General features: G+C 36.3%; 2 protein-coding genes across 2 annotated transcripts; both read right to left on the reverse strand.

The window, feature by feature from the left end:
- Positions 1-650: 650 nt before the first annotated feature.
- LOC148862648 (28 kDa ribonucleoprotein, chloroplastic-like) lies at positions 651-7,149 on the reverse strand. The gene is made up of 4 exons (XM_088975636.1): positions 6,542-7,149; positions 6,339-6,440; positions 1,900-2,181; positions 651-965 (listed from the first exon to the last, which is right to left on the reverse strand). Exons 1-4 carry the CDS (start codon positions 7,082-7,084, stop codon positions 900-902), a joined length of 993 nt encoding a protein of 330 aa, XP_088831762.1. The 5' UTR covers positions 7,085-7,149; the 3' UTR covers positions 651-899.
- A 1,274-nt stretch (positions 7,150-8,423) lies between these two features.
- Positions 8,424-13,220, reverse strand: LOC148862649 (putative galactinol--sucrose galactosyltransferase 2). Its single transcript, XM_088974870.1, has 14 exons — positions 12,661-13,220; positions 11,903-12,162; positions 11,690-11,780; positions 11,525-11,573; positions 11,312-11,403; positions 11,076-11,183; positions 10,843-10,962; positions 10,347-10,757; positions 10,123-10,264; positions 9,694-9,761; positions 9,463-9,597; positions 9,135-9,361; positions 8,965-9,053; positions 8,424-8,845 (listed from the first exon to the last, which is right to left on the reverse strand). Exons 1-14 carry the CDS (start codon positions 12,954-12,956, stop codon positions 8,558-8,560), a joined length of 2,376 nt encoding a protein of 791 aa, XP_088830996.1. The 5' UTR covers positions 12,957-13,220; the 3' UTR covers positions 8,424-8,557.
- Between the last annotated feature and the right edge of the window lie 9,439 nt (positions 13,221-22,659).

Genomic DNA, 22,659 nt, shown 5'->3' on the forward strand with positions numbered 1-22,659 from the left:
AAACCTCCAAGGGGCTGTTTGGGATGTTCTCATGCGTGACACGGTGTACCTCGCTCAGTTCTTTGCTTTTCTTTTCAGTTAAAAAGGCTCAAAAGAATATCGCTCGCAAATTTTTTACCCCAAATACAAGGTACGCATTATGTGCAGAAATCATCCAAACAGCCTAGACTGTTATAGCCAAATCATCCAAACAGCCTAGACTGTTATAGCCAAAGTTTTCTTTGTTATATATATTGTATGTGTACATGTGATAGAGAAGAACTACTAATGAGCCAAGGTGGTTGGGCTTATCCACGAGTAGGGTTCACATTTCACTTGCATAGAGCCCAACCTCCTTTCCAAATAAGCCTGAGCTCAAATTGGGTGGATTACTTTAATTTAAGATTTTGTAAAAATGCAAGTTAATGTAATCTTCCTGTACATACAGAATTTTTGAGATGCACAAACTGTAGCAAAGATCAGTCATGCGATTAGGGGTTGCTAAGTGGAATATTTTTCTCTATCAAAATTCAAACACAAAGCTGAATCCATCTGCCATGGCAAGCATGATTTCCACGAAGTTTGTATATCACAATAACAGCATTCGTGGAGTTATACATTTAATTTTATGCATGGCCTGCAACTACAAGCTTCTACATAAATCCTTCAAATATGGGAAACTTGGTAATTGCATTGAATGCTTAGTGATTACAACCAATATTATATCTTTAACAACTCAACAAAATAAAGGGAAAAGGAAACAATAAACAAGTGAAGAGGCACGTCAAAGAAATGATCTCCAAACGAAAAACCTTGCTATCACTAGCTGATAAAATTAAACAAAACCAATTGACTATTGAAAGGTAACCTATCACAGTTACAAGAGAGCCAAAATACTCCTGAATATCCATCTATTTAAATCAGAAGGAACCGCGCCTTGGTCTTTCTTCTGCAACATTCACTCTAATGGCCCTCCCGTCCAAATTCTGCACCAAGAATAACACACAATCAAGTTATATGTTTTATATAAATATCAACCAGAAAGATAGGCCCATTAGTGTGACACAGTTGGTGAAACAATTAAATAATTAATATCTGAGTCTTGGCTACCAGAAAGGAATGGCAAAACAGGATTCATGCAACAGACCCTATATAGTTGGAAGAAGGCTTATAATTAGCAAGAGAAATTATAAGCCTTGATTATATGATGATGATGATGATAAGTCTTGACTACCAAATTCTTTCCTTTCATGTTGCATTCCCATGAATATAATTAGCAAGAGAAATTACTCAATGATATAACAAATGTATCAAATAGATCAAGTTTTGGGACCATAACCTATTTCTATCGCATTCAAAAGGAAGCCAACAACTACTCTGCCAGTGAAGGCAAGGATGATGTTATTAAATCCCAGAATGGCATGGTTGATGTCCAAACCAAAATTTAGTCCACAAATGTTCTCAAAAATGTTCCAATGCATTGAATTCATGGTTGAAACTTAAAGATATACAAAATTAGATGGAAACTTTCATCTATGTCCCACTTGTGTATGCATGATGATGTATAATGCAGGGAAGACCACAGTCACTACAGTGACTAACAAGTTCTACTCAGAAATCTTCAAGGTTGAATCTGAACCCCAGAGAGGACCATCATGACTCAGAAGCCTTCACCCTAGATTTAGTAACTAGGAAAGGTGAAAGGTGTCATGTATAAATCCCAGCACCCTTTTATGGTGCCATGTGTAAGAAAGTGCAATTCTAATAGAATTGATACAGTGGTATCCTTGTGGCTCATTATTCCACTTCAATACTAGATTTATAACTAGGTAAGGTATGGATAAATATTACCCCACCCCAACCCTGGTCTACAACTATCCTAATGGAATCACAGAATTAAAGGAAAGAAATGCATCTTACCTGTCCATCAAGAGCAGCAATGGCATCATCCAACTCAGTTTGTGAGGACATAGTTACAAAGCCAAACCCACGTGAGCGTCCAGTCTCCCTGTCATAAACAACCCTGGCATCCACAACCTTACCATGTTCACTGAATACTTGCTCCAGACGAGCATTATCAACTTGCCATGGCAGATTTCCAACATAGATTCTGAAAGAAGGTTCAAACACTCGAGGGGGACGCTCTGGCCTGGATCCTCTTGGAGCAGCTTTGTTCACAGTCAAAAGCCTGCCATTTAAATCCTGTACCAAATGCACAAAGCAATAGTTAATTACTAAGAACCAATCAATCCACTATGGTTTCTGCACAGACTTTAAGCAAGTAAATGCAACAGAACAGAAACTGGTGTAGCATGATTACAAATGGTTGGCATGCTCAGAAGTGGAACATATCATGAGCACCCTTTTTTAGGAGGCCCTATTTGTACTAAATCCATTATACAATTGTTCAGTGATATTCTGCCATTACTGGTTTAAAAAATCAGCATGGGTGAAGGAGAATATGCAGGATTAAATAAATTAAGACTGCCTATATTTGTTACAAGCACCTATGGGACACCAAGAAGGTTAAGCTGCTTTTCATCAAAGATGTCATTGCTATTGTAATTGTCATGGTATACACTGCAAGTGCACTTTTGTCTTTTTATTGTTAATTGTCCTGCCACCCTAATATAAATAATATTCTGGGCGCCACCAGCCTAGTTTTTTGGCTCTCAAATCTCTCTTTCTCTTTTCTCTTCTCCTCCTCTCTATTCTCTTTTCTCTTTTCTTCATTCTCCCTTGAATTCTTGTTGGATAGTAATTGCAATAATGAGTGCTTCATTCTTCCCAGGTAAGCCAACACAGCAGGCAAGTCTATTATTTCATAGACCAACTTGACCTAGTTCACTAGTTGCAGTTTCGGGTCCAGCATCACAGTAGTCTAAAGAGATATCTATCCCATCAAAGCAATGGTTATCACAATAAAATTACTCAATTTTCCCTAGTTTATCTGAAAGTAGCAATAGCAAAAGCTGTTTCATCCAAAAGCAACTCCACAGAGTTCTACCCCTTTTACTAAGCTTTTTAATATGCAATGCTTCAAGTGCATGCTGGAAGGATTGTGGAAAACATTATCTTACTCCCAAGATTTAAAAAAAAAATGATTCAGAGTAGACAGCTAAATTTATAATGGTAATATTGGATAACTGATGGATTGGTTCACACTAACATAAAACAACACAAGGGGAAGATCCTGGATATCCAAGCCTCTGGCAAATAATTTATCTTTGATTAAGACATTTAAGTACTTGACTGAAATGGCCATCCACATCATAAAAGCAATTTTGGAAGGGATTTTGAGTCCCATATTTGGGCACTAGGAAAATCTGGCTGCTTTTTTTCAATTGGAAAAGGTAACTTCTTTACTGTAAAATTAATATACAATTGTCAACCCCCAAGATAGTTGTTGATCCCAAGTAATTTGAATTACAGAACTGCCCAGAGCAAACTTTCCCTCACTGTCCCTTGTTTGGCTAAGGTATCAGCCAGACCATTAGCTGATCTTCTTATCCACTTGAAGCCTGCATCAAGCTCCCTTGTTATATTGAGAATTTCCCGTATGGGCTGTCAATACAAATATGCTCCTAACTTGCCTGATTGCAGCCAGTCCATTAACAATTTAGAATCTCCTTTTATCTCAACTTGGTGTAACCCCAATTGCTTGGCATATTTTACACCTTGAAGCAGAGCCATCACTTCTGCTCCCAGTGAGTCTCCCACCCTTATTCTCTGAATACTTTCCCTATACCTGAAGGCCCTGGGTTACCTCTAGAGCTCCCATCAAAGTTCAACTTTATTCTTTGTTGTATTGGAGGGGACCACATTTCCTGCACAACAGGTTTTATAGATGTTGTAGCTGCCACCACTACCCAATTCCTAAATATGTCCTCAGCTGGGAAATCTTTAAACAAATCTGGCTTCAATAGACTATGCAGCCTTCTAAAACAGGATTTAGTTTTTAAGACATGAGAGGAGTCACAGAGCCATACCCCAGAGTTTACAAAATCTGTTCATAGGGATTTATTTTCCAGTTCCAATATAAGTGATGACATATCATCATCCTCCCAATCATTTAAATTTTGTAACAGGTCCAGAGACCAGTATACTCAATGGGGACCAACCGACCAAGCACATAACATTCACTTATAAAAGTTTCTTTATTTCTGGAAATGGCAAGGATACAAGAGAAGAGCTCTTTGAGAGAATAGTTGTCACATCATGGGTCACTCCGGAGACCAGTCTAAACCTTTCTGCACTGCACAACCTACAAAACTCTAACCATTTTTTTATTCCCAACCTGTACAGCTGTGTTTCAACATCCATATTTTCAAGCAACTACTTAAATACAAAAAAGAAAAAAAAAAAAAGGCTTGATTCCTGACCAAATTTCCACCACCGCTTCCCTAATAATGACAAGTTGTCATAACCGCCATAAAACCAAGCCACCCTCCTTTTTTTAGAGATTTTTCCCCACTCTACCAAGTTAAACTTAAACTTGTTCTGCCATCCTTTCCATAGACAATTTCTATGGAACTTTTCCAATCTCATAGCCATTTCAGTGGGAATGGGGAGCAAAGATAGAAGGCAAATTGGCAAAGCACTTTCTAACTTTAATATTGCCACCCTTCAATAAATACCTGACATTACATGATGCCAACCCTCTTTCAAAGTATTCTATTATCAGTTCCCATATTGTCCCCTCCTCTCCTAACATCATGGGAGGTTGGGTTCTGTCTTTACTTATTTTAATAAATTGCTGCTTCATTGTTGGCTTGTTGCTGATAAAAAAAATTACAAGGATAGAAATATAAGAGCAGCGTTGCCCCAGTATTTTTAAACTTTAAAGTGACCCTATTTAATGCTCACTTTTAATTATTCCTCTCTAGGATCGCCAAGCAAGACTAAGTTGTATGTACACAATATATACCACAAGATGTCCTGTATATGTAAGCATGATTAAAAAGAGAAAATAAAGATTAGAAATAGATGTATAAGTCAGTCAAACAATGCTAAGAAAACAAAGATTTCTTATAAGTATCACAAGTTTACTATTCATGTCCAAATTTTACGAAACAACTTGAGGTTATCTGTCGTAAATTACAGATATGACAAATAGGACAGTCCCCTCAAGTGTCACATCAGTATCAGTCTCTGCACATTGAGCACAGGTAATGGCACCTATTTTGAAGTGCATATGTAACGTAGGAGAAAACTGAATAAAAGTTAACCTTTTTTCCCAGGTTTGAGTTTGTAAGATTAGGTATAACACATAAGTTTAAGGAAATCCCAGCCCTTTTGCAGCCCTAGGCCCCTAGCTTGGGGGTTGGGATATTTGAGCTATAGCATTGTAAGGGAAACTTTGCGAGTGTGAGCTTGTCTTACATTGCCGATCACAAGCCCAGATAAAGGAGGAGCAGAATGGAGTGTAGAAACAGGATTTCATGTAGCCAACCCCATATAAATGGGACAAGTCTTAGCTGATGGTGATGATGAGTATTGTAAGGGCAAAAATGGATCATGGTGATGATGAGCATTGTACATGAAGCCAATGCAAGTATCTGCACTATAATAATAACAAAGATATGTTACAAAGAAGATGAGATGTTTTTGAGGCTGCCCTCGAATGAACCCCCCCCCCCCCCCGGGCAACTACTCGTCTATGGGATAGGAGTTCTGCAAGGCCTCTTCACCCTTCAAAAACAAGTCATCTACATAGCAGACCGTAGAAGAGATTAAAAAATAGTACAAAACAGAATATCAAGGAGAACATAGAAACATATTGGAATTGCCATATACAAAACAATCAGATGCTGCAAGCAGAGAAGAACATTCATCAAAATGATATAGTAAGGCTGCGTTTGGAAACGATGCAAATAAGTGTGAATGCAAATATGTAGAGTGTAAAATGGTTCATATAAATTGCAAAATTGGGTTAGTTTTGCACTGACAAACTTACCTTCTTACCAAATAGACTTTTAGCTGTAATGGATGCAAACACGAATTCCAATAAAGCATGTGTTTTTTTTTTATCAAAAGCCCACTTGAAAGCAAATTTACTTCTTTTTTATTGATGTACTTTTACATCTTATTGTCAATGCATAAATGTAATCTTGCCAAACATGAACAAAAGTGAACCAGAGTGCAAATTTACCCTGAACTGGGATTTGCACTCTATTTGCATCGTTTCCAAACGCAGCCTAAGGGAAAAGTTCCCTTCACACGCATATCCATGTATAACAACATTTTCACACAAATAAGCACTTCTCTACAAACCAGCTACAACAAAATACTTGGAAAAAGAAGCAGTATGAAGATTTGTTAAATAGATGAATGGATTAAAAGGAATGACAAATACTTACGTAACGGTTGAACATTTCCACGGCTTTCTCCGCTTCTTCCACAGTTCTCATTGTGACGAACCCGAACCCACGACTCTGATCTGTTTCCCGATTGTAAATTACCTATAAATAAAACAAAAGAATAAAGTCGGTACTAAAAAATTCCAATCTTCTAACAATTGCATAAGTGCAGAAACGAAACATCAGTAGTATAAAACAGTTACCTCGGCAACCTCAACAATTCCAGCCTGATCGAAAAGCTGCGCCAACTTCTCACTGTCCAAGTCATAAGGTAAATTGCCAACAAAGAGTTTTGCCTCTTCCGGTGGCTCCGGATAAGAGACAGTCTCTTCGACGAACCCATCCACGCCGCTCTCAGCTCCATCTTCAACACCGCTTTCTTCTGTAGCCGAGTCGTCTGCCTCCCCTTCCCAGTCCGAGAGAAGAGCTTCAGTCTCCTCACCCTCTTGATTCTCCCAATTCAACCCCTCTTCTTCAATTTCGTTCTCTTCCTCTTGCTGAGCCCAGTCGGAAGTCTGAGCGACTAAAGCAATTACGTTTGACGAAGAAAACTTCTTTCTCAAAGATACACATGAAGGAAGTGGAAGAGAAGAAGAGGAACAGGATAGGTGAAGAAATTTAATCGGTTTAGAAGGAAGAGAGAGAAAGTGATGTGAAGCTTTGGGGATGAAGAGGGTCGAGATAGAGGATAGGCATCCGTCCGCCATTGATAGAGGCTTGACGAGAGATGTAGTTACAGAGGCCATGATGGCTGAGAGAGAGAGGGGTTTGGGAGGGAAGAGGATAAGGAGCAGAATGGAGGGGTTTAGAGGGGGTGGAGCAAAAAGGGCGATGGGTTTATTAGGCTTGTGAAGTGGGTGGACCGTGGATGGTCCAAAGCCCGCCAGAAGGAGGAGGCATTGTTTCTGGATAGAGTAATAGACATGTGATTGAATCCTTGTGTGGAGAGGGGGGAAGAGAGATATTTTCTTTTTATGTTGAAAAGTAAAAAAAGAAAAATTGATAAAAGTACTTTTAAAGTTTAAAGTTTTGTGATTTTTTTCTCTTCTCTTACATCTATCCACGGAGAATGTTGTTCTAACACATTGAATCGCGAGATATGAGAAATGGTTATTTTACAATCTTACACTTGTGGTTGAGAATTTTGTTTAATAATTTAATAAATTGATTAAAAAGTAATGAAATGATAAAAGATTTATAAAGTAATAAAAAAATAATAATTAATCAAAGAATTATAAAGAATTTAATTATTAATTAAAAACTAGCTAAAATAATTTAATAATTAAAATTTCTTAATTATTTAATAATTAATAACTAGATATTATTTCTATTAATTAATTAATAATTTTAGTAATTATCATAATTTCTTAATCCAATGTTTAAATAATATTAATGTTTTATTATGAATCATTTGTTTATTATATTATATTTTTAATTATTTAAGTTAATAATATATGATTAATTATTAACAAAGTATTACTTATTTATTAATTTATTGATAATTATTTAGTAGTTAACTATTAATTAATTAATTAATAAGTATTTATTAATTATTATGAAATCACTAATTATTTAATATTAATATTATCAAATATTTAATAATAATTATGAAACCATTAACTATTAAATAATATTATATTAATAAAATGATTATTAGATAGATTATCTTAGACTCATAGTTAATAGTATATACATAATTAGTAAATAATATTATGTTTAATATCAAATAAATGTTAAAGAATTATTAAATAATATTATATATGAACACTAACTATCATAACTATTAATTAATTATGCAATTAATACTATTAATAATTATTATGTACTATAATTAACTGCTGATCAGGATAAGGTAAATGGGAATAAGAAGTAACAAATGGAAATATTTTATAATGCTTTGGATAAATTATTTTAATATGAATGGAATCTGCAAAAGTAGCCTTCGAGGATCTTATGATTTTTCAATTCTAGTATAAATAATAGAGGTGAGACTTATTGTATGAAAATATTCGTCGTTCATTGCAAAATGCTTGCTTGATGGTGTGTGTGACTGATATTTCATGACCCACGATTAATAAAATGTCATGTTTGCAACTGGAACACATTAAGATTTAAGATTGATCCTCGTTTTAATTACAAGGAATGTTGCATCCTGTTGTAATCAAACCATGTTAAGGAACCTCAAATCATAAAAATGATTGCATCTGTCTGTGCATACATCAATACATAATTTCTATTTCTCTCAAATTGCTTTCATTCTGAAGACCAAGCTTTAAGGTCAAGAATGAATTGCTGGCATCATACTTGAATTCCTCCTCCTTTGTATCCACCAAACAACATCTCGGTTTTGAGCTTGAATATGCTCCAAAACGACCACATCCTCTGGCCTTGATCTGTATCGTGCATCGTGAATGATCCTTTATGCATTTTAGTGCTTCAATAGCTCCTCCAGAGTTGTACATGTCCACTAACCCAATTGGTGCAAATTGAACCTTTTCATCATATTCCTGAGAGAATGATTTCTATTAACATTCAACCCATTTGTAAAGACAAAATTCAACGCATGGAATTGAGATGGAACCAGAATAGAAATTGGCATGAAATTAGATGTTAACAACTGTCTCACCCTTATTGGAGATACAGTATAGATTTCACATTGTAGAACATCCAGAGTAACCCCAAAACTTCCTTCTCTTGGTAACCTCAAAAGGTGTCCTGAATTTATGAGATTGTAAAAACTAAGGCATTGTGGTTAATCAAGGAATAGTTGGTTAGGATGTGACAACAGAAACATACCTGAATTGAAGGCATATACTGCACAATCTCCAATCCAATTTTCATCTGCAACCTGTTCTAGAAATTCCACGTTGTTGGGACTGACATGGCCTGAGATTTGTGAAAGCTTAGATTCTGATAGGGGTTCATTGTTAGCTATCTCCTTACATGACCAATTTCCTGCTCCTTGGCAGTTAAAAACACCTATAACTCCAGATAGTTTGTTCAAATTCCATATCTTCAGCAGGCTGCAAGAGTTTATGCATATAATGATTAGGGTAGACGAACAATATTGAATTGATTAACTTGATTTTTGCTAGTTCAAAAGGTGGTATCAAATACAACTTACCTTTTCCCATCCATGACTGGGTCCTCAAATAGGCAATCTCGAGTTGGCCGGCCAGCATATCTAGCTCTCAGAACAGATCCATCTGGTAGCACCAGCTTTTTAAGGATTTTGAAATCATGGGTTCCTGGCTTGTCACTAAACAAAGTATGTAGATTAGTAAAGAACTTTCCACCATGCATCCTTGATGCTTTAGTAGGATAATCAAAGCTGTTGTCATGACTCATGAGTTACCTTACATATACCCCACACCCACCTAACGCTCTTGCTGCACCATGGAACTCAGCTGTGGCATGGTTGCTCTAAAATAAAGAAAGAAATTCTCATAATTTCTGCATTGCTGAGGACTGAATACTGAAATTTTACAAGTAGTTGAACACAAAAAAAGTGCAAACACAGAGGTCCTTACTCCTCACAACATAGCTATATTTTGATTAAATAATGATGAACTGTAGAATAAAACAAATTGCAATGCTCTTTAACTGAACATATAGTATTTTAAGAGTTGAAAACCATTATGATTTGAGATTCTAGTCTCATAGTTTACTCTGTGGAATACCCACCAAAATAATTGATTTGACCAAAGCATTTAAACCTCGCAATATGAGCTTTTGGTGTAAAGAAGAAGAAAGGCAGTGAATTTTTTTATGGAACTAATCTTACATGGAACATGTCCCAGTCGGGAACAACGATCTCTCCTAGAAGAAGACTGTTGAAAGAAACAGAAGCAATATGTAAAGTCTGTAAGGTAGGCTCTCTTGGCATGAAATCTTCTGATGCTCTTGCAACTGCACTTCTCCTTGAACTGCAAGAGGGACACAGTAATTACAAGATGACACTAAACTCTAAAAGCTTATATTGCACCAATAGAAATATAAGGTTGTCACCTGTAAATGCAATCTGAGTTGTGACTCATGCAGCAAATTAAGTTATTGTCTTTAAAGTTCTTATCAATTGATTCTTCAAGGGCATGCTGGTATTGTCTAGTCAATGAGACCCGACCACCATATCCAGTACCTAGTGTTTCTACTAGGTTCTGTACATCCACCTTCACTCCATCTACTCCACTATTAGAAAGGTAACTATGAAGATCATTGTAGAAGTCATATATTTTTGTTGGGTCAATTATTCCAACTCCATATTTCTCCAAGCTGTCCATGGCAATATCTCTGATGTTCCCCACATTACCAGGAGACTGGACTGGATATGCAATCTTGGGATTGTATTTCTTCATTGATTTGGATGTTGGGAGAAGCCCTCCCCAATAACCAACCAAAGCATGCCACACATAAACGAATCTGTAACATCAGGTAAACCTTTAAGATCCAGAAATTTTTGTAAGTCTTTAAAAAGGAAATTTAGAGACTGGATTAGAAGCATTACTTCAGGCCATATCTATCCTTAATGTCTTTGATGAACTCTTGGAAACTCTGACGTGAACTGTCAGAGTCCACATCCTTGAATTTATTGTTCTCCTTGATGTCAACCAATCGGGTAGCAAATCTGGCCAACAGAAGAAGTGAGTGAGAGAAGTATAATTTTAATGCATGTATGAAGACCACAAAGCAAAGGATTCCTGAAAAAGGACAAGCATGGAAAAAAATGGATGAACTTACTGTGTCCCTTCAATGTGAGGTTCACCTTCTCTATGGAATTCATTTATCGTTTCTTGCCACCCATCATCAATGATAAGGAACCTTGGTGGACAACCTCCTTGTGCCAAACTGTAATGTAGGAGGAAAGATTTTAATTCTGAACTTAATAATTTGAACCTTGTTAGAGAATTCTGTAGTGATCACTTTCAATAAAAGTTGAAGTATCAAGGTTGTATTATGCATTATCTTACGAATACCTCTCTAGACCCTCTTTGATTCCCTTTGGGTTGACTGCAGTGTAGAAAGCATCCCAAGTGCACCATCCAAACCAATCTAAGTTTGCAGGAATCTGGCCATAATCACAATATATAAATTCAAATAGAACCCCAGTCACCCCTTTAATAACCACAGATAGAGGAATGTCGAATCGCCTATAAACTGTGGGGTTATGAATTTGGGTTTCTACTTACTTTCTTGTTCTCAATGTGACTGAAGGTACCCTTGTGCTTCTCCAATATCCTACACATTCACAGTAGGAATTTTAAGACTTCAACATCCATCACCTGATGGTGATATAAACTGCATGCAGTGTACTATTGATTAAGCAATTCAATCTTAGTTTGAGTTGAACGCACTTGATAGAATGCTTCAAAAGCTCGAACGGATTATCCCCAGAATTGATGAAAACAGCTTCCAGAGTTTGAGAACATTGAACATCGGGATCCCCTGGAGCAATTAATCATCATTTGAGAATCAAAAACTGTGATATGTTGGAACTCCAGAAACTGAAAATAGGAAAACATTTCTAGATTTGAAACTAGTAAAAATGGAAAAAAAGACCAACTGACCACTTTCAATGCAAAACTGGAGCTGATTATTAGAATTCCCCTGCAAACATGTTCGGAATTGGCCATCCAACACGGGTAGTATTAGTATATAGAAGTTTTCAGCAGTTGGTTTAATAGTTTCGTCATCATGGAGGACAGAATCTTCTCTGGCTTCCAAAAGTAACATCTGAGTTTCGAGGGGAACATCACTCCCAGATTTTCCAACACGTGGTATCATCCACCAGATCTTGAATCTGAAGAGACTTAAAAATCTGTATCCCCTGCAATGCTCATTAGAAAACCAAATCATACCTTCGGAATTTGTATTAGAAAGAAGAGGTGCCTACGTTTTTACCTAACTTAAGAGACATGTGCCGCTATAGAATGGCTAACTGGTTTTGCTGTTTTTCTGTTTGTTCAATAAATTTTCCGTTCTCTTTACAAAATTAGCTCGAGTAACCGTTAAAAGAAATAAAAATCCAAAACACGATTCGAATTGAGTGGACTATATAAAAACATCTCCTCCTGCTCTTTCAATTCATTTCTTCATAACTCATTTTTCTAATATCCCTCCAACTAAAAAAGAAAAAATAATAGATTCATACGAAATAAGTAAGCCCAGCAGAACCCCTTAAACTGTTATGGTCATTTGATTTATTAGACATATAAGAACGACAGAACGCATCTAATTTTATCTTAAGCCAGATACAAATACGCAAATGACAAACCGGAAATCTCTATAGGAAAACATTTATTTATAAAACAAAGGAGGAGCTTACTCGAAAACTCCAAGATTAAAAACGTGGCGAGAACTTGCAGCGTTTGAAGTTGCACCCACGAAAGCTGAACCACAACCCGCCGGAGAAGTGATAATGTTCGGCGGAACTCCATTCAGGACCACCTTACCGCGCACAGTAAGACACCCATCTCTAATGCTCGGTGTGGCTGTGATTGCCATCTTGTCAGTGGTTGTTTTCTTACACCAAAACCTACACAACTGCCTTGATCGGTTGAGACCAGCAAAGAGAGTTGAAGATCTTAAACTGTATGACGACGAACTCCAGATGGACAACATTCTCGACGAGGTAGGTATAAGGGTATTTATATATAATTTTTTGAACTGTATGCCTCTGCCTCTGTTCCGTTATGAAATAGTGAAATTAGACCGTGGCCTCTAGAAATCAGGAAAGAGATTTAACTCAAACTGGTGGCTTATGCATCGACGGACAAAAGTTTCCCTGTTTTGAGATCGACAGTGAATACAAGGCCCTGCACTGGTCAAAGCACAAATTACAATCTACTCTTTTATTTTGATTCAAAGTTTCGTAATCTGGAAAGTTCGGGGGTTGGACCTGCCTGGAGTTTGATAATCTCAAGTGATGACATGCGGCAGACTGACTCGGTGATGACTAGGATTGATGGTCAAGCTTAGCGGTCACGTTGAGTCGTTGACTTTCCTAATACGTTTGCTCAACTATTTGATGGTCAAAAGTGCCATTCACTGTTTGTTAAATTTTCAAAATATGACACTCGAGCGAAACATCTTCCTTGTTTTACAGACGAACTAGGACTCAGAAAGTGGAGGCAATTTCAGTTTTCTGAGTTCTAAGAATTGAACAGCCCATTCATTGATGCCTGGAACGAGTCGCGTCTTTCGTTTAAAGCGGTATCGGGTTCCGTTACAGTGTTCGAAGAAACAAAGAACGGCTTGGCACCTTGTGATCGTCAACGAAGTTGCCACCCGTTTAGGTTTAGCAATTGAGCGCGCTGTAGTGCGATCGTCTGGCGACCTATACCGGAGGTCCGGACTTCAACCAAACAAAGAAAAATTCCGGTTACCCCACCCATCAAGGATTTTAGCGTGCCCAACTCGAATCACAGTGTTAAAAGATTATCTCACAAGAAGATGTACGAATTCCAATTCTGGTTGATGGCGGCAGTTACCGACGACCCACAAGCGCAAAGTGGAAGTTGAGACAGACACTCACTCTGAAGGAGATGTACGAATCGGACTACATTCTTAATAGAGGAGGAGAATATCAACCCAGATGATGAGATATATTATGGCTGAATTGAAGTATCTCATTCGAAGCTAATTTTTGTTAAAGTGGTAATCATGGCAACCAAGATTGTGTGCTGGATCCGCAATGGAAAGATGAGACTGAAATCTTAAATCAAACCCATAACAGGCTAACGGCTTTTATAGAACCCAGTGTCCTTTACTTTACATATATGATGAGAATATGAGATGAGACTGGCTAACAAGAACTTCAGGCTAGATCAGAGAACTCGAATATTTGGCCTTTTTAAGTTAAGGACATTTTTGTCCTTTAACCACAGAAAAAATTCCAACCGATTGGTTTATGACCATTTGATCTGTACATCTTTAAAAATAAAAAAGAGGACATTTCAGATTAAATAAATTTGTTATATGGCACTGCGTTCTATCTGGTTGATAGTTAGACTGATGATCATAACAGTCGATTTTCATCTACCACCATTAAATTAAAAAAAAAACGTGTTATTAATTTATCACGACATGGAACCTTGTCACTCACACCTCACACGTGGAGTCAAAAATAATGCCACCAGATATAAGGATCTCCTGGACTCTCGACGCCTGGGGTGTCAATGGACCGATTTTGGATCCAAATCAAAATTCATTTGGATAGATTGGATAGGTCAAGAAGTCATTGAATTTGGATGGATTGGACGAACCAATATGACATATTGGATTAGACCTGATCCGTTCATGATAAATTTATATTGGATTGAGTCAATATCTGGTCTATTGATAAAAGATAAGAACATAATTGTTAATGGACTAAGTTTGAGTTGAAACCAATCTAAAATTAACAGGAACTTGAACAGATTAAACAAGTCTCTGAATCAGATCCAAAATGGTCCAAAATATTTATTGGACTGAATTAAACCAGATCCATTTGTAATGGACTCACATTGGACTAGACCGAATTAGACCAAATCCAATCCAATTGACACCCCTACTTAGACGGCCGCTTGGTGGGGGGATTCAATGAATAGAACAACTTTTATACCATTAACTTGGGTAATGGTCATTGTAGTATTCAAATTTTCAAAAACTGTGTCAAGTTGGTTCAAAATCAATATTGCCTTTATTGTTGAGAACATCAACCGCAGCTTCTCAAATACCAAGAAGCCGTTTGATGGCTTTCTGGACAAAACCAGCGCAAGGGGAACACGTCATTCCCAAATCTGCATTGAATCGGAGATGTCTAATCTCCTCCGGTTGCACCTGCTTTGGCATATTGTTGTTCTTTCTAACGAAGATAAATATACAATGAAAGGGTTAAGATGTAATTCCAGTTGCACTTGCTTTGGCATATTGTTCTTTCCAAGGAAGATAAATATACAAAGAAAGGGTTAAGACGTAATTCCAGTTGAACTTGCTTTGGCTATGCCCAATCGCAGATGTCTAATCTCTTCCCGTTGGTTACTATCTTCATCATCAAACCAAATCATATGTCAGTATGCCACATAATTATGGCTCGGTTGCTGCTTTGAAATCACTTTTTTTATTGGGAAATTGTCTAAAATTCATCATCAGTTTTTAATATTTTTCTTAAATTCATCACAACTTTTCAAAATGTTTAAAATTCACCATGTTAGTAAGTTTTTAATTTTCAAAACTCACCTTCCCCTAGTGCACTATTAATGCTTCTTAACAGAGGTGTTCATGTCAGCATAAATAACAATTTTCATGACCAAATTACCCTTGAATGGTGAGTTAGAGGAAAAATGGTCTTTTTCAGTTTTCAATTTTCTTTATTTTTTTTTTTGCATTTTGAGTGTTTTGTTATAATTTCTAATGTTTTTTTATAATTTCTGTTTTTTAACATTTTTCTATTTTCTACAATTTATAAATTTTCCTGTATTTGTTGTTATTTATTTACAATTTCTGTGTTTTTATATAATTTTTGGTGTTTTTTCTACAATTTTTATTTTCTAATTTTGTTTTTCAATTTCTATAGTTTCTATAATTTAAAAATATTTTTTTGTTTGCAATTTCTATATTTTTTGTAATTTTTATGTTTTATGTATTTTATATTTGAAATATTTTTTGAACTTTCTCTATTTTTCATGTCTAAATATTAAAATGTTATATATTTTATATATTTTTATGAAGGTTAAAATGATATTATATTAACACCCGTTAGTCTGTTTAACGTCGAGTTAATAGCATGGTAAGTTTTAAACATTTTAAAAAGTTGTAATGAATTTAAGAGAAATGTTGTCTCCTTGTGTCTACAGCGTTCAAGTCTCCAACAACATTCTCGACGATATCCGACCAAGATAAGACCAGATCCATGATCATCGAATAAAGGTGATTATCTTTTTCACATTTTTGGCATCATCGATCTCCTCATGTCGTTGGAAAGACGTGGTAGATAGTCAGCTAAAAGCCATTGTTTCCGGCGGTATAAAGGTAGATGTTTTACAAATCTGCACTTTTCCACTTGTTCCCGTTAAAATGCGTCAAGGTGTTTATGCATTTTTGTGGGTTCAAACCTTCCCGTTAAAACGCATCAAGGTAAGAGTTTTTTTCCCTTAGATATGTTTTTCCAATGAGATATGTTTCTCTTCCCTCAGATTTGTTAAAACAGGTCCCAATTATTCTTTTTACTTTTTTTATTTTTATATGCTTTCTCGTTGGGGGTGAAGAACTCCAGATATTGCGTCTCCCTTGTGTCCTGATGAAAACCCTTCCTACATGCTCCTACTTTTCGATTTTTGCTGAGGTATTTGATTTATAAATATATTATTATTTGTTAATTTTTTTCTTGGCATTCTTCTTTTACTAATAGAAAATTGTTGATCACTAAACGTATATATTACAAAGACGTCTATGTAAAACACCTTACAACTTAGTTTCCCCCTTTCTACTCAAATAAGTCAAGTGTTTAATAGATAGGAAATAATCCCAAAAAAAAGTTTGGTAGATATGATATATGTTAATGAATGAAACCCCAAGCTAAAAGATTTGATTCATAATACAGAAATTCACTCTTTAATAGAGTTCTAAAATCTTACGTACTTAGACAAATATTGATGGTTTGCAATTTGGATGCTCTTAGCCGAAGGGCAGTTTGGACGACAGTCCGCTTTGCTAGCCGGTCAAACTGCAAAAGAAGAAGGCTTAGAGGACCTGGGGTGACTTATCCGGTCTGAGTGTTCCGATGCTTAAGTTAGTACTTTGTGTGCGAGTTGGAAACTTGAATGCTAGAAGGCTAGTGAGCAAATAATCGTGTCTACCTTCTGAGGTTGAAGGTAAGGCCTTTATATAGGCATTGTTTGGCATGGGCTTCACGCACTGCTTTTGAGATCTTCGGGAAGACATGCCTAACCGGTCCAAAGTCCTCGAAGGTAGTCGTGCACGTAGACCAGTCTTTGTGCTTTATTCGGTTTCCTCTGAAACATTCGGTGTGGGAGCCAACTTCCAAGAGACCCAGGAGTGATAGGATGCATGCAGAATTTGTCAGCGAGCATGTCTCACAGGTTGTGACCTAGACCTCAGTCAGGTTAGCAAGCCCTCAAGGGAGGTCGCTCCTCATGTTGAGGTCACTTTCGACCGGTACTGACGAGGTACCACAGGTCGGCCCTGGATGAAGTGCTGCTAACCGCCTTGAGTTATGGATGAGGTCACCAACTAGGTTTCCACCAGGCCTGTGGAGGTAGGTCGCCAGGTCGGTGGAGGTAGATCGCCAGGTGGGCGGAGGCAGGTCACCAACTAGGTTTCCACCATGTCGGTGGAGGTAGGTCACCAGGTGGGCGGAGGCAGGTCACCAGGTCGACAACGGAGGTAGGTCGCCAAGTCGGCAACGACAAGTTGCCAGGTTGGCGGCGGAGGCATGTCTTTGGAGGTAGGTTGCCAGATAGGACTCCATCATTTTGGCTAAGGCAAGTCATCGCCTAAGTGGTGTCAGGGTGTCATCCAACTGTTATGAGATGCCATGTGCCATGATGCTAGTGGAGGGCCAAATCTGCCTTCATTAAATACCATGCCCATCGACTTGAACTAGTGGAAGATGTAGCATGGAAAATTCAATATTTTCAATGTTCATGATTTTTTTAATATCACCATGTCAGCATGTCACATGGCAAAATTCACTTATTACTATGCCATGTCACCTCATAAATAAGGGTTGTGTTGTGGAGTTGGAGAATGCGTGTATTTATCGAAATGGAATGAAACCAAGCATCATGCAAATTTTTCTCATCAAGTAAACACTTGAAAGCATATTATATAGGATAATGGCTCTAGCAAACAAACATGGTGTGCCAAAAATGAGAAAAAAAATATTTTCTCATCCCATCCTTTCTCAACAACCAAACAAACCAACTTCAGGAATTTCCTGACCCTACTCATTCTCCACCCTACTTGTCGAGCTGGATTCGAGCTCTATATCAACTGTGACTAAAACCCATTAGAGTCCCACGAAAAGCAAAAGAAGATAAATCATTCACTCTTTCTATTATATATAAGAGAGTGCCAAAGAATTTAATGAAGAATACCAGGAAGCCGTTTGGTGGCTTTCTTGACAAAAATGCATTCCGGCTCCAATACTTCCATCTTTTCCTGAACAAGAACACCCTTTGGGTGCTTGGGCATCGAAGGGTAATGCAGCGCAAGGTAAAAGACAATGAACATTATCTTAATTTGAATGGTAGTTTTGACATTTTTCAAAAATTTCAAGTTGCATATGTCATCACGTGATCAAATAATTGACGGTTGGTTATCAAAAGGGACTGTAATGACACTTTTTGAAAGTTTAGGTACTGTAGTGACACATTTGAAAGCTCGGGTACTAACTTGACACTACCCCCAAAGTTTAGGGTACTAAAGTGGAAATTTTCCCTTCAATGAATTTTGGTCGCACCAACGTATCAATTTTTTTATGAGTAAAATATAAAAACCTCTCCCAAAGGTTCTCACAACCCATCATAACCTCCAATGAGATTTGACTTATTGCAGTGGAAAAATCTTCAATCTAAAAATCACATGATAATTTCAATCTACCGGTTTAAAATTTCAATCAATGTACTATTGAGAGACTTTTTATCTAAGTGATTTACGATAAAAAAAAAAAAAAAGAATAGTCTACATTGATTTTTACATTGGAAACAAGCGATTGGAAAAGTGCACCGTTGTAGAGTTAACAAACACGTATAAATGTAGTTTTACATCGATTTGCATTTACACTACAATCAAACCTCTTTCTAGTCTTGTAGTTTTATAAAAGCTTGCAGATACCTCTCTTTCATCATTGTTTTAGTAATGAAGTATCTTTTAATATAATTCAAAATGATAAGTTTGTTATTCTAAAGTCTAAACTTCATTTGACCTATGTATTTATAGAATAAAATTACCGTTATTATTTTTAATCTAATTCAGGTATTTTCTTAAATCATAAGAGAAAAAAAGTTCTTTTGGAGTTATTTTAGTAATTTTTTACTGAATTGATAGATATAAAGGTAAAATGGATGCTTTCAAAAAATGAATGCATTACACTAAGGTTATTATACATTCAGAACTAATAATAAAAGGAAGATAACTACAAGTTTCTTCAATATTACAGGGGAGGTTTTTGTGAAATGCAACGTTAGGAGAGGTTTTATGATTGTCAACAACCTTAGAGAAGGTTTTTATATTTTACGAGTTTTACATTAGACGACAAAGAGAGTTTCAACTGATGACGTGGAATAATAACTAAATCTGTTATTTGCTCCACTTTACCAGCTCATCTATTTTCTTATCAATTGTTGATTGATGATTTTATTATGCACATAATTTTAGTCACTCCTGGGTCCTGACTCATCCAAGGACCAAGGGAAATCCTCTTCGTGCAAGGGGAAATTATTAACAGATGAATACACAAAGTACTCTTTGGTTTTCAAAAAATAAAGTACCCCGGTGATATCGACCTAATGTGAACCTTTAATAATTTTTATGTGATATAATTTGGCCGACCAATCATAATGAAATGCGTGGCCAATCTAAACCTTCTAAAGACACCTCGACGTCATTTAGGAATAGGTCAGATTGAGCCAGGTCAGCCTAAATCGGCATGTTGCCCTTTCAGCTAGGCAAAGCATGTCACTTTGGGAGAACAAGCTGAGGACTTCAGGTCCCGGCTTGATCTCCCCAATCTGGCCAACCAACGGACTGAGTAGCCAGCTGACCTCTGGGGTACCGACCTACGTGGTGGGCTGTTCATATCCGGTTAGCACACCTATCAGTTTCAAAATCAACGTTGACATGTTGCCCACCGAATAGGGATAACCCCAATACTTGAAGGATTCAGAGAGATTGAATGAGGATCGTCATTGGGGCTGGTGTGCTCTAAGGATAATGGGCCAATAAGGCCTACCGCTCCTATATATCTTGGACATGGCTCTTGGACCCTAAGGCATATAAATAGGCATATTCATACATTCACAAGGTATGCACGATTAAGTGCAATCAAGCCTCTTGCTCACACTCCCCTTTTCTGCTTTCTACTTTCTAAACAATTTTCATAAGTTTGATTAACTTAAGCATTGGAGTACTCGACCCAGGTCCAAACCCTAGGTAATTTGATCTTTTGCTCTTCCAGATTCATCTATCAACCTTGTCCATCAATCATCCGAGCTATCCTCTGGTAGGGAAGTCATGTGATTCGTGCTTCATCATCACCTAAGCATTATGATGGTGCTTGGTTCTATTGTTGTTTATTAAAAAAAATGGAGTCAGCTCATTGCCACATAGGTGTTTTTTTAGGGTTCAACTATGATACCGGAAATACATTATACTCGGAAAACTTATAGCCAATCAATCACAGGGGTGCTCTAATTGGTCAAATCTCTTTAAAAGCCAAAAATTGGGGGAATCTTCATTTTAATGTTTTCCCTAACACCAAGGCGTTTATTTATAATATATTCAGCTTATGTGGATCCTAATGGTGTCTAGTGGCACCTAGCTGTAAAACAAGAACAAAAAACGTTTATACACCACTTTTCTCATTTTTCAAGATAAATCATGTACAAAACATCTATTAAATAAACTGTCAATTTTTGCCCTTTGATAAAATCAAATAAATAACTCTAGTGCCATGAGCTCAAACTCTTACATTGGCTTTTGCATCTAAAGTGATGTTCTAACTTTTAACGATTCCATGGCATAGAGACAAAAACAAGGGTGAGATGTGGGTATGATTTTTTACCACCAAGGCTCAGTTTGGAAAGAGTACAAGTATGTAGAGTGAAAAAACATATATTTTGTATTATTTTGTATGCATTTACAATGTACATATTTGTATTTGTACTCTTTTCGAATTGCATCCAAAGAAAAAAAATGTTATTGAGCTGCAATGGAATACATGCATCCACTTTTTTTACCCTGCTTAAGTGCATAACTACATATGGAGTTTGATGCATTAAATAGCTCAACCTTAGAATAATGCAAGTGTAAATAAAAATTATTTGCACTATACATAATTGTATTTGCACTCTCTTCTCAAACTTAACCTAAAAATAAAGATTATTAAAAATAAGTCGAACGTTATGGAGATAAGAAATTCATCATCAAAGCCAAGCCTTTCGTTAAGGATTGGCGTAGTTTGAAAACAAATCATGATTAGAAAAAAGTTTCAAAGAAAATGACTAAAGCCGGAAAACATGAAGAACAATTCTTCCGTGAATAGTTAAGGAAAAAATCAACAAAACCTCCGTAGCTTTGGTCCAACTGCTCTTTATATAGATTTCTTTACACTCTTATGCCTTGTATAAGAAAGTTTCATAATCCAATTGAACTCTCCTTGTTAGAATTATACTAAATCTCATCAAGAAAGAAGGTCCTAATTAAAGACAAATTTAAAATCCTGTTATTATGCTAACCTGATAAATGTGAACCAATATAGATTAGACACAAAAATCCTAAATGAAGCTATCTTGGTAAATGCGAATTGAGGTGAGTCATTGAAATCCACCTAATAAATGTTTACTTGGTTGGGGTGAATCTTGTGCTGCATTAATGGGCATGTGACAATAGTTTTTCAACTTACAGAAGAATGGGAAAAAAAGGGATCATATTAATACATAAATTGCAAAGAAGGTGTCATATACTCCCATTTGCAGCAAATGCCTCCTGAACTTTCATCTTGCAACAAATATAATTGTGTTAATTTCGAAAAGGATTTTCATTTAGTTGTGTTCTTTTAATTCCCAAACTTTTCTTATTTATTTTAATGATTTATGATTTTATTAATTTTTTAAATATAATATTGAAGTCCTCTTAGTTATTCTAATAGATATGAATTTTAGTTAGATTTAATATTTAGATAAAATGGCAGAGCTTTCTTTATGATAGATATAAATTTAATGTTTCCTTTGACTTGTATTGATTTATTGGAGAAAGGAGTGGATAACTTTTATATTTTAAGATAAGGAGATACATTATGAAACAAGAATTTAAACTTTTTTTTTTTTTTTTTTACATAGTGTCTTTGTAATTTACCTTTTTTCTTTTTCCAACTTACTATTGTTTTGGCCTTTTGGGTATTGCTAGGAACTTTGCTTATAGGGGTGCAACTTGGGCAAGCCCAACTTGAGCTCCAACAAACTCAGTCAACAAATTTACATGAGTTAAATTTGGATTTTAGGGCATCGGGCTCGTCTTTGGCCCAAAAATTTGGACTTATTTACGTATATATATATATATTTAATAAACCATATATAAATGCATATATATACGTTTACATGCA

This window comes from Nelumbo lutea, chromosome 3 (genome assembly GCF_056320005.1).
Source record: "Nelumbo lutea isolate HS-2025 chromosome 3, American lotus-T2T, whole genome shotgun sequence".
NCBI classification, from domain to species: domain Eukaryota; kingdom Viridiplantae; phylum Streptophyta; class Magnoliopsida; order Proteales; family Nelumbonaceae; genus Nelumbo; species Nelumbo lutea.

Bases quoted from the DNA above. Each gene is read 5' to 3' on its own strand.
- LOC148862648 (XM_088975636.1), bottom strand. From the start codon at position 7,084: ATGGCCTCTGTAACTACATCTCTCGTCAAGCCTCTATCAATGGCGGAC. The intron at 6,441-6,541 runs GTAACTGTTTTA...TTTTATTTATAG, and splicing joins GAATTGTTGAGGTTGCCGAG to GTAATTTACAATCGGGAAAC. The intron at 966-1,899 runs GTAAGATGCATT...TTCTTGGTGCAG, and splicing joins TTGCTGCTCTTGATGGACAG to AATTTGGACGGGAGGGCCAT.
- LOC148862649 (XM_088974870.1), bottom strand. From the start codon at position 12,956: ATGTTGTCCATCTGGAGTTCGTCGTCATACAGTTTAAGATCTTCAACT. The intron at 11,781-11,902 runs GTCAGTTGGTCT...TAATTGCTCCAG, and splicing joins CCAGTTTTGCATTGAAAGTG to GGGATCCCGATGTTCAATGT. The intron at 9,762-10,122 runs GTAAGATTAGTT...TCTTTATTTTAG, and splicing joins CCGACTGGGACATGTTCCAT to AGCAACCATGCCACAGCTGA.